Source organism: Aspergillus chevalieri, chromosome 2 (assembly GCF_016861735.1).
Source record: "Aspergillus chevalieri M1 DNA, chromosome 2, nearly complete sequence".
NCBI lineage: Eukaryota > Fungi > Ascomycota > Eurotiomycetes > Eurotiales > Aspergillaceae > Aspergillus > Aspergillus chevalieri.
Window position 1 is genome coordinate 1,779,337 of NC_057363.1, and position 11,253 is coordinate 1,790,589.

At 48.7% G+C, this 11,253-nt stretch overlaps 4 protein-coding genes across 4 annotated transcripts; 1 reads left to right on the top strand and 3 right to left on the bottom strand.

Annotated features, from left to right (window-relative positions):
* Window positions 1-2,646: 2,646 nt before the first annotated feature.
* Window positions 2,647-3,961, bottom strand: ACHE_20619A (DUF3984 domain-containing protein; the record flags this gene model as incomplete). Its single annotated transcript, XM_043284942.1, has 2 exons — window positions 2,647-3,906; window positions 3,956-3,961. The coding sequence occupies 2 exons, from the start codon at window positions 3,959-3,961 to the stop codon at window positions 2,647-2,649; spliced, it is 1,266 nt and encodes a 421-aa protein (XP_043133683.1).
* Window positions 3,962-5,149: 1,188 nt separating this feature from the next.
* On the bottom strand, window positions 5,150-6,265 carry argB (ornithine carbamoyltransferase; the record flags this gene model as incomplete). Its single annotated transcript, XM_043284943.1, has 1 exon — window positions 5,150-6,265. The coding sequence occupies one exon, from the start codon at window positions 6,263-6,265 to the stop codon at window positions 5,150-5,152; it is 1,116 nt and encodes a 371-aa protein (XP_043133684.1).
* Window positions 6,266-6,719: 454 nt separating this feature from the next.
* On the top strand, window positions 6,720-9,210 carry ACHE_20621S (uncharacterized protein; the record flags this gene model as incomplete). Its single annotated transcript, XM_043284944.1, has 5 exons — window positions 6,720-7,524; window positions 7,580-8,536; window positions 8,586-8,903; window positions 8,958-9,132; window positions 9,186-9,210. 5 exons carry the CDS (start codon window positions 6,720-6,722, stop codon window positions 9,208-9,210), a joined length of 2,280 nt encoding a protein of 759 aa, XP_043133685.1.
* An 847-nt stretch (window positions 9,211-10,057) lies between these two features.
* Window positions 10,058-11,092, bottom strand: ILV6 (acetolactate synthase regulatory subunit; the record flags this gene model as incomplete). The annotated part of the gene is made up of 2 exons (XM_043284945.1): window positions 10,058-10,235; window positions 10,296-11,092. 2 exons carry the CDS (start codon window positions 11,090-11,092, stop codon window positions 10,058-10,060), a joined length of 975 nt encoding a protein of 324 aa, XP_043133686.1.
* Window positions 11,093-11,253: the final 161 nt, after the last annotated feature.

Genomic DNA, 11,253 nt, shown 5'->3' on the forward strand with positions numbered 1-11,253 from the left:
TTCTTTTCTTCACTTATCTTATATCTCTCTTTTGTATCTTTTCCCCCTTTTCTTTCCTAATATTTTCACACATGTCTGCTTAGCATATGGGAAGGTACTAGCTGAGAAAATGTTTGACTGCCTCAAGCCTGCAGCTGCAAAAAGCTTCTACTTCCCACCTGTCTTGTATACCCTTTTCCTTATGGTTATTTCTTTCATCGGCCGGCTTTTTCATTTATCTCTGGATGTTTCGTTTATATACTGCAACCGTCCGCAGGTCGGGTTATGTCAAGTAAAAATAGCAAAAAAGAACAGTTAAGCATAAAGCAATCCGTTTACCTTATATCCCGTGTCTCAAAGAGGTATTTTTGGTCGTCCGTTACGCGACAACTGTGTCGAGCACAGCTGGTCACTTGAAACAGTTGGGCAGCAACAGAATGTTACTCGTAAGGGACATTCAGCTGTTACTCATCAGGTTTCACTTGTTGCCCCAATGAAATGGGACTCTTAGTCTACAATCTGTGGGTTTGTAGATGTATTTGCCACCTTTATGAACGGAGTATTTGTGTCCATTCCATGTATCAGATATTCTGTACTTTATAAAGAGTCTATATCATATTATCAGGTCATGCTTACTACCGCGTCCTAAGCAATACACCGTACTTTGTAGGAACTCACATCTTATTGTCATTCTTGTTACGTAGCTCAGTATACTCATATATGTTATACGACATACCGAGGGCTAGATTTGGATTGTCTGCGTTATGTTACTCTTTTAAGAAGCATTCACTACTTCGGATTTTAATTTCAGTTTTTAACACCTCACTCCTTTTATTTATCAACTTCATCTTTATTTCACACTCAGCTACCTTCCATCTCGTCTACTTCAGCATGTTTTTAATGGCGTATTGCTTCACCTAGCGCCCTATGATTTAATGACGGGATTATGCAGACATTTGAATACAGACAACAGCTTCAGAGAATGCCAAACAAAGTTCACAAAGCTCATTCGCTTTGCCTAGAGGGCGCCGTCAAGAGGTATACTCAGCAGTTAACGGAAAGAGAAAAGCTGCATTCTCGCGTCACCTCGTGAGAAGGATACTTTCTCTATTTGCCTCTAACGGCGTATGGATACCAACTCCCACTATAGAGTGCGATGGGCTCTAACATCGTACGTCCACCAGAAAAGAACCGGACACCTAAGCCCTGCCGAAGGGCAAACAGAAGCCCACGCTTGTCATTGAGTCGGGATGGACCGAATAATGGCCACTAATGAAAGAAAGAGCAGCACCCAGACGGTGGGTAGTTATTGAAGCAGTCTCAAAGAGATATGCTGATGAAGAATGGTGCCATCTTGTGTGAACTCGTCCAAGCCCTAGTTCATTGGGTGAAATAGTCCTTCGTGATTCTACGGAAACAAGGTCGTCCAGCTCATGGGTACATATTAAAGTGAACAAACCCGGTCACGGCTCCTTCGTTGGCGTGACTCGATCAGCAAATTCTTCATCGAAGCAAAGAAACAGTGTCTCAATGAAGGAGGCCTTAGATCACACAACCTTTTGTATCCAATCTCCCACCAGAAATATATTTCAGTGGGCCTACTGGACGATGTCCATCAAATGACAGCGGATGAAGATATTATGGAACACAATACCTGTCGTAGGATATACGAAGAACCTAGACAGAGGTTACAATGTTGATTCGATTAGGACTGATCGGCCCGCATCGAACATTGCAGCATATTAGAATGCAATCGACTGCATTAAGATGTTTCGAGAAGTTCGCCTAGAACTAAAGGACGAACATTTAGACCCAGGTTCTGCCGCCACCTTCTATGATGTTGAGAAAGGCCCAGTCATGACCCTATCTGATCTCTTGGAGTTTTATGGTATTGCTCCAAGCAGTAGATCATCTCTCGCCCTTACGGTGGACAAATCAGTTCAGCGTTAAATAACACCAGGCTCGTGAATATGTCGAAAATAGCGCGAACACTGGACCCAGTAAATCAAAAGGTTCTTTGCATTCCTTTCCAATATCATTTCTTTCATCTTTTTCGCGCTATCAACATTTTGATTCACCCATCCAACGCATCTAAGAGCATCTAGCAACCAGAGATGACCAGATTAATGATATAGTGGATTATAATAGCCATCTTGATTGTCTCAGGTCTACAAAAAACTGTAACTGGGAGACAAACCACACCAAAGAGGCAAGGCACCGGGGACATCAAACACTGTCCAGCCCAGTCTATTCATTTATCCTTAGGGCAAAGCGCGCGCCATTAATCTATCCAATAGCAAAGGCATGCCCGAGGGGCAACTTCCTGCACGATGTATGGAATACCTGGTTCTAGAGGGGCGACCAATAAGCGTTGACTGAAATGCCAATATATGCATGTCGAACTGGCCCGAGGCTACGGGGTATCGGCACCAAAATATCATTTGATATCCAAATTTGTACGTATGATTTGTTTCGCAGTTGCCTGATCATGTGTCGCAGGTATGGTTCGGTATTTGATGTTTCAAGTTGTGTGGTATGGCAGGTATTAGTTGGATTACTGTAGATATATAGTAGCTGTGGATATAGTGTCATGACCATGGATCATAAAATAAGACAAAAAGGAAAGTGACCGTTGAGAGAAGGTAAAAAAAAAGAAAAGAAAATGCATCACAATACTAAGGCCTGCTTGATAGTCTTGAGAAACCATCTTGCGTCCTCCCAACCACCGACGTCTCCTGGTTTATCAACCATTAGAGTGAAATTCTCGTCGTCTGTGCTAAAGATCGTAGCGATGTCCGAATAATTTTCCATATGCTTATCATCTGCTGCTTCCGATGTAACTTGACGATTTTCCACGACCCGATCACCATCAGGAGTAGGTGGATCACGATTATCACGATTATCAGAACCAGCCGAGAATAACGTCGGCCACTCATCGACACCAAAGAATGTCCACTCAACCATGCGATCCAGCCAGCTGCCTAGCCCGAATCCGCTCTCACGCGTCAACCGACGCATCTCCTTTTCATCGATTTCATCCTCGGAATCAGAGGACGCGTCGGAAGCAGATAGCGATGATGACGATGCGCCATCATCCATATTCACGTCCACATCAGCATTCTGCTGCATGTTGACCATTTCAGCTCGAATCCGCTCGTCCAAAGCATCCGGGGTAAATTCACTTTTCCCGCCAGCTGGTGTAGATACCCAAGTGTAAGAGGGTGTCATCTCAAGACCCGATGTTGCCAAATCAGGCCTGCTACCCCGTCTACTGGATCGAGAACCCGGTCTAGAAGGGGTAGACACCTCCGAACGAGATTTCTGACTGGCCGCCTTGCTATTGGTGCTGCTGCGGGGCCGCGACGACGAGGCTGTAGCTGCAGCTGCAGCTGCATGATCCTCAAAGTAGGAGTTATTGTTGGCAACCTCCGAGGCCAGACTCGTCGAACTCGCCCGTTTCACCAGCCAGCTCTGACCCTTCTCCTCCCGCGTCGACGAGGCAAGCATAATCCCCGTCCGGAGCATCCATTCCGAGTCACCATCGGCCGAGCGCCGTGGGCGAGACGAGGAAGACCGTCGCGGCGTCCTCGTACCATCGTGATTCATGCGACTTGAGCTCTTGCTCCGACTATGCCGCGTACGTGCACGAGAGGTGCTGCGAGACTGTGTCTGCGATAGTACACCGGGGGTTCCTGGGACAGACATGCTGGAGAGGTAGGACGCGGGTCTTGGGGTGCTAGTGTAGTCGTTGGCGCTGGGTGGGCGTTCGGTGTCTGGGCTCGCGGATCGCGCTGAGTAGTAGCCCTGGGACTCGCTCTCGAGGTCATCATCGTCTATTGGGTATCGGGGTGTCAAGGGGGTAAGTGAGAGGTGGTTGAAGGATGGGTAGGAGCGGCGGGATTGGAAGCCGGGGCGGGACGAGGAGCCCTGTTTGGTCAGTAGACGTAGGGTCAGATGGGCGTAAAGGGTGACATACTTCCATCGCGATATGCCTGAAAAAACACGGCTAGATTTCTAAAGTCAGAAAAGATGTAACATGAGAAAGAAAGAAAAACGGGTGTGCTATGGAGTACAGTGGGAGACTACGTTTTCATGTGATAGTCTGGGTGTGCACCAGCTGGCATGTGCTGTACAGAGTACAACAAACTACAGCACACTGTACAGAATGTGCAGTATTTTTCTATGAGTACTCGTTTTTCTTGGATATTGGATCATTCTGGCATTAATACCAAATTGTTGCTTTGCTGACATATAATACGACCTCGGTTACGCCCCCCGCATATTCGCCGCATTATGACCCCATACATTTATCTTCATTCTGTCAAAGCGATCATTGTTTAATATACCAACCTGGAGGATATCATCCAGTCACTCTTGGAGACACATTCAAGCATGGCCGCTATTAATTTACCATAAGTTAGACTGGGGCGGTTTTTGCTTAACCAAACCATCTTCCAAGTCTCATGAAATTCACAACGCGGTAAGGACGGGGCGACCACAACCGGAACCACCTAGCGCTCCTCCGCCATGACCACGGCTTTGGCCCTCAATGGTATCCTGGTTTCTTGTCTCTTTCGCTGCTTGTGCTCGCTTGCCTTCTGGTTTTCCGGCCGTCGACCCAGAAAAACCAACCCTCCACCCAGCTTCCAATGTAAGATGTACATGTTCTCTTCTCGAAGGACCGGGGTAGACATGCGGACCATGACGTGAGGGGTGGGATCCGGGTCGTCCTTGCTGGTTGTAGGATGGAATCCATTCTGATGTCCTTTTGTCAGATCAATGGAATGAGTTGTGCTGATAGGTTACTCACAAAACGGGCGCCTGATTGAAGTCAACCAGGGTTTCATTGGTGGCGCTGAATTCGTCGCCATGCACACGCAGGAAGTCTGGATCGCGTCCGAGTGATAAATGACTTTTGTAGTCATTACGGATCGGTATGAAGGGGGCAGAATTGATTTTTTATTATTGTCTTCTGAAATTTCTTAAAGATGCGCGATAAGTGTGATGTAGAATGATGTAGAAGATGGAAAAGAGATCGCACCCAAATAGGAAGGCGGCTAATATTCCGGGGTAATCACGGGACAATACCGTACAAGTACACAATATCCGCACTGGACCATAACTTTTTTTCTTTCTTCCTTTTATTTTACAAATACAAAATCTCGGATATTCACTCGATCCTCCCTTTGTTGACCACGAAGCCTTCAAGTGCAGAAATGGCAGCCCACAGTCGGTTCTCGGCTTCAGGGAAGACCAACGACCGGTTGCTGTAGAAGACCTCATCGGCGACTTCTTCAGGATGGCGGGGCAGGCAGTGCATGAACTTCCAGTGTTCCTTGGCACCGCCCCGTTTGGCAAGGTCTGCGGTAATTTGAAACCCCTCAAACTGCTTGATCTTCTGAATCTTCTCAGATTCCTGTCCCATTGACACCCAGGTATCCGTCACCAGCACGTCCGCGTCCTTAACCGCCTCCTCGGGAACGTTGGTCTGGGTCAGCTTTCCGGCATTGGGAATACCCTCGCCGGCCTTTTTGATGATCTCCAGCATGTGGGAAGGAATCTCGTAGCCCTTGGGTGTAGCGACAGCAATGTCCACGCCTAATTTGGCTGCACCAATGGCCATATCAAACAAGACATTGTTGGCGTCTCCAACCCACGCAATTTTCAGTCCCTCCAATCCCAAGCTAGATAGGTTGTGGCCCTTGGACGGGAAAGTCTCGTAGATGGTCTGGAAGTCGGCAATAGCTTGCAACGGGTGGTACGAATCGCAGAGGGCGTTGATCACAGGTGAAGTCGAGTGCTTCGCAAGATCCGCAACGTCGGAGTGTTTGTTGACCCGGGCTACAATACACGAAACCATAGACGAAACCACCACAGATGTGTCGTAGAGTGACTCATTGACACCCAACTGGATATCATCCTTGCCCAAAAACATCGGATGGCCACCCATCTGCACAACGGCGCCCTCGGTCGATATCCTGGTGCGAGTACTCCGCTTGCTGAAGATCATAGCCACGGTCTGTCCGGCCAACGAACCCATCAGGCTCTGGGGCATTGAGCCCGATTTGATGGCCCGTTTGTGCGAAGAGGCATTGCGGACGAGAGTGGTAAATTCAGCAGGCGTCAAGTCGGCAATCGAGAGGAGATGGCGAGGTGCGAAAGGCGAAGTGGGAGGCATGGCGGGCGACGAGGGGGAGGTGGAGGAATATTGGCGCACAGCTCTGGTCGGGAATGACTTGTAGCTGGCAGTGCGGGCAGCAGCGGCCAATCTGAGGCCGCAAGACATGGTGATCGGACGAGAGTTAATGTGGATATCTGATAAGAACAATTGCTTTTGTATTCAATCAGAAGCAAGAGATTTCAAAAGATGAGCGCTGGAAAGTGTTCAAAAATATGTAAATGAGTCAATGCAGCACAAAAAATAATAATGATGCGGTTGTCGTACGGTATGTTTGGTATGGTACGGTAAGTAATAGATGCATCCGGTAATACCAATATTACGCCTTACATCGATGATCATCACCAGTTGGCGCTGAGAGCTTCAACTATTCCGTTTGTCTTCTTCAACAACATCACACCATCATCCTTACTCTTATATATTCATCGAGTATACTCTTTTCTCGGTTTCTCTATCTTCATTCTGATCATAACTTGTACAATTTGTATCCTCTCTCCATTCTCTACCCGTCTATCTCTCGGTATCATCTTATCTCCCGTTCTCCCCACCCGTTCCAGCCGCCATGGCTGACGAGGAAGATAGACCTCTGCTGGACGGAGGCCGTGAATCATCCTCTCATCCTCAACCGCCATCGGTCATGGATTCTTCGGCGACTCTGATGGAGCAAGAGCCCAGACCGTATGAATTGGCCTCCGAATCGACACCGTTATTAGCCCGTCGGGACGATGATGAAGCGTTGGCATACGGGACGGATACAACACAGCGTCGGTCTTCATTCTCAGACAATGTCGGGGAAAAGTCTAGATACCGATTGCAGTGGCCAATTATATTTGCCCTTGTCCTATTGGCAACCGTCCTGGCCGTCCTGATATTTGCTTTTGCTGCGCCGGCTGCGATAAAGCGATACGCCGAGGAGGCTACCGTATTTAAACCCACGCATCTCTCGATTGATTCAGCAACATCAGATGGAGTTCGAGCTCGGGTACAAGGGGATTTTGTCGTCGATGCCAATCGCGTACAAAGCGGTACTGTTCGAAACCTTGGTCGTATGGCCACATGGATAGGAAGGGAGGTCGAAACTAGCCAGTCGGATCTAGAAGTATACCTGCCGGAATACGGAAATGTGCTTGTTGGAACCGCATCATTACCGTCGATTAAAATTAATGTCCGGAACGGACACACGAATCATGTTGATTTCTTGGCCGATTTGGCAACAGGGGATATCCCCGGCATCCGTGCAGTGGCCATGGATTGGCTGGAAGGAAGACTTGGCCAGCTACGGGTCAAGGGAAAAGCGACGTTACATCTGAAGTCTGGATTATTGAGCCTTGGAAAGCAAACGGTTTTCAAGTCTATCGCTTTTGAAGGTTTGTCTTGGATCACTACCATTGCTTTGAGTAGGAATGCTAATAATATGTACAGAAAGCGACTTCCCTCGTATACCTGACGTCAAAGTCGACAAGTTGATCGTGCATGACCAAAACATTTCTGCGCAAAAGGGCGCAATGGTAGTTGATGCTTCCATTACTGCCATGCTCGGTTTTCCGTTCGCCGTCCGAATTCCCCCGCTTGGGTTCAAAGTCCTCGTTCCCAACTGCTCCCCAGGCGAACCTCATATCTCTGTAGCAGATGTCCGGACCGAGGAAGTCCAAATTGATCCAAGTCAGTTGACTAGGATGGACGTCGGTGGCTTAATCAAGGGCCTTTCTGAAGAATTGACGACAACTTGCCCGGGGCAGAAAGATTCGCCGCTTGACTTCCTTGTGAGGAGTTATGTCAACGGCCGCACAACAACAATCTATGTCCGAGGAGCTGAGAGCGCTTCCCTGGGCACACCATTATGGATGGTGGATCTTCTGAAAAGTGTCACGGTGCCATTGCAATTTACTGGACATGCCTTGGACAACATTATCCAGAATTTCACCATGTCGAATGTGCATTTCTCTCTTCCTGACCCATTTGCGGACCCAAATTCTCCGGAAGCATCGCCCAGAGTCTCAGCCTTGGTGAAAGTACTCATCGAACTACCAAAGCAGCTTAACCTGACGGTGGATATTCCACGCATTCGCGCAGATGCAGATGTGTTATACCACGGAAAGAAGCTCGGAGTTTTGGAACTGCACAAGTGGCAACCTGCAAATTCGACTCGAACGATAGACGCGAATGGCTCTCCCGCTTTATTTGTGGACTTCGCCATGAAGGACGTACCGCTCCGAGTCACGGACGAGGATGTCATGGCCGATATCCTCCAAGCATTGATTTTCCTAGGAAGGTCGGTTCAGCTTCACATCGCCGCGGCTGTGGATACCGAGGTCGCAACAGGATTGGGGAAAGTCGCTGTGCGTAGGATACCAGCAGAGGGCGATGTGGACGTCAAGCGTAAGTCTGCATATCTCTACTCTCTACCCAGTAACTAATTGACATTTAGCTCCATACGGTGGATCCCTGAATCAACTGAATCCGCGGATTGAGTCTCTGGAACTAGGACCGACCACTGAATTTTCGGCTCTTATAAAAACAAAGATAAACGTTACAAACCCGACAGAGTACTCCGCAACAGTACCTCTAGCAGACTTCGTGTTGCTCTATAACACTACTCCGGTTGCTCATGTCTCAACCCGCGATATAGCAGTTGTCCCTGGAGTGAACACAGGTATTCCGGTTGACTTCTTTTGGAACCCTATGGATGCAAGTGGACCTGATGGCATAAGCGTTGGTCGCGAAATGATATCACGATACGCTTCCGGTGAGTAGAATCCTTTTACCAAATATGTTTTCATCCTCTGACACTGTATGACAGGTGACAATACTACTGTCACCATCAAGACCCATCAGGGCACAATTCCCGCGTTGCCCAAACTCGGTGAAGCCATGTCCAAATTGGCCTTCGATATGCAAGTGCCTAAGGTTCCTGTTCCTCGATCTCACGAGGATACTGATGATGATGACAAGCCGCACTTTGTTCAATCCGCAATGTTCGTGTCTTGTCCTAGAGATTGTGGTTGAACCTTGCTTACCTGAATCTTAGGGTACTATTGTCTTCTTTTGCTTGATTTTGCGTATACCTGAAGACACTTATTTGCTCTTTTCGGTGGGCAATTCTCACCTTCCTACATCTGACCTACCCCATCCATTCTCCCCAGGACGTAAGTCGTCTCATGGACAGCTAACCTTGAGCGTGCTTTCAGCTGCATCTCTTTTCGTCAACTGCCGATTTCATTATATCCTCGCCCCTATCCAAAACCACGATTGAGATCACCTCGGTGAATGCCACCGCATTCTACGAGCATGACGAGCCCGTTGGTCGGATTGACTATCGGTTTCCTTTTCATGTGCCACCGGGACTTTCACGCTCTCCCCGACTGCCGGTTGACTTGGATTTCTCAACCATTGGCTATGGCGCTATCAAAGAAGCCCTGGGAGGCTCGTTGAAGATGAATACATTGGCTGAAGTTGGCGTTCGGATTGGACACTATAGAACTATAATTGACTATAGCGGCAGGGGGATTTCAGCTCACATCCGGCTTTGATTCTCTTGGTCTTTTGGGAGTTTCTTTGGATTTCTTTTCATTCTTGGGCAAGCAATCATTGGTTATGACATGACATTGGAGTTCAGGTTAGGTTTTTTTTGGGTACTGAAGGCAACTTATTTCTTATATCAATCTCAATTAGACACGGCCAACATTGCTACGGTTATTATCTCATTGCGTGCCATACACACTGAACTTTAAGACAGAAAGATATTGATTCACATCGGATTTTACAAACAACGAAGGTTTACAATATCAGTTCCATACTGCACGTAGGCATCGAACCAAACCGGGATAAATAGACAAAAGAAAAAAAAAATACAGCTCATGTTCTTTTCATACAGAATAACTCATAGCGGACATGTTCTGTTTAACCAGGAGGAAGAGTGCTTGCATCGACAACATCGGCAGCCTCCTTCTCGGCCTCCTCAGCCGGCTCGGAAAGAGGAGAACGAGGCAGGGCCATCAGACCAGTTCTCGTCGACTCAAGGATACCGAAGGGAGCAATCAGCTTCATGAACGAGTCGATACGGTTGGGCTTTGCGGAGCTGTTGATCACATTAGAAATGCCTTCAAAAGGCTAATAAAGAGGGCCGATAGGAACTTACACTTCAACAATGCAGTTGTTGGTGCTAATGTCCAGAACCTTACCACCGAACTGGTGGGCCAGGCGGGTAATGGCATCCAAGTGCTCGTGCTTGTGTCTCAAAGCCTGGCTGGGAGGAAGATGACGGGGGTGGTATTCCTTGTTCTCGTTTATCTCTGCAAGCGACTTCTTCTCCTTGTGGCCTTCCAAGGTCTCCCCGGGAGTGGTAATCTCACGGTGGTGCTGCAGAAGCTCCTCGAAAAACTCCGGGCCCAGAATGCTAACCTTAGCCAGCAAGAGTTCGCGCTGCACCAGAGCAGAGTCCGTGTAGTCCAGGACAGCCCAGACAGGGACCAAATCATCCAGCTGACGACGAGCCTGCTCGACAACACCGTCCTGACCCTGGAGCACAATGGTCATGCGGGACAGATCTTCCACCTCGGTATTACACACGACCAGACTGTCAATGTTGAAGCCACGGGCAGCCAGAATACCCGAGATACGGGACAGCACACCGGGCTCGTTCTGGACGAGACAGTTCAGGACATGGCGCTTGGGCGGGTTCGTCGGCGCCACGGGGGTCTCGTACAGAATCGACGAGACGGCCGTCGGAGCATCCCATTGCGGGGAGGTATCCGAAACGGGCAGCGGGAGAGGCGAGCGACGGTGCAAGGCCTTGTAGGCGAGAGCGGAAGTCGAGCTCGACGAGGATCTGAAGAGAGTGAATCGGGAAAGAGCGAAGGATGCTCGAGGAGCGGTCCTGGCGGCGGTCGACAGCGTCGATGCGGCCACGGCCGTCAAGGGACGTCGGAAAGCCATGATCACCCGAAACTGGGCCTGCGACAATGACTAGCAGGCGAAGAAACGGGGAAGCACAGGGCAATTCCTATTCAAGAGCTGTGGATATTAGGCACAAATGCGGCGGCCAACACGAAGCCTCGCATTTTATATCAAAAGGAAAAGACGAACTCCCGAGGTCG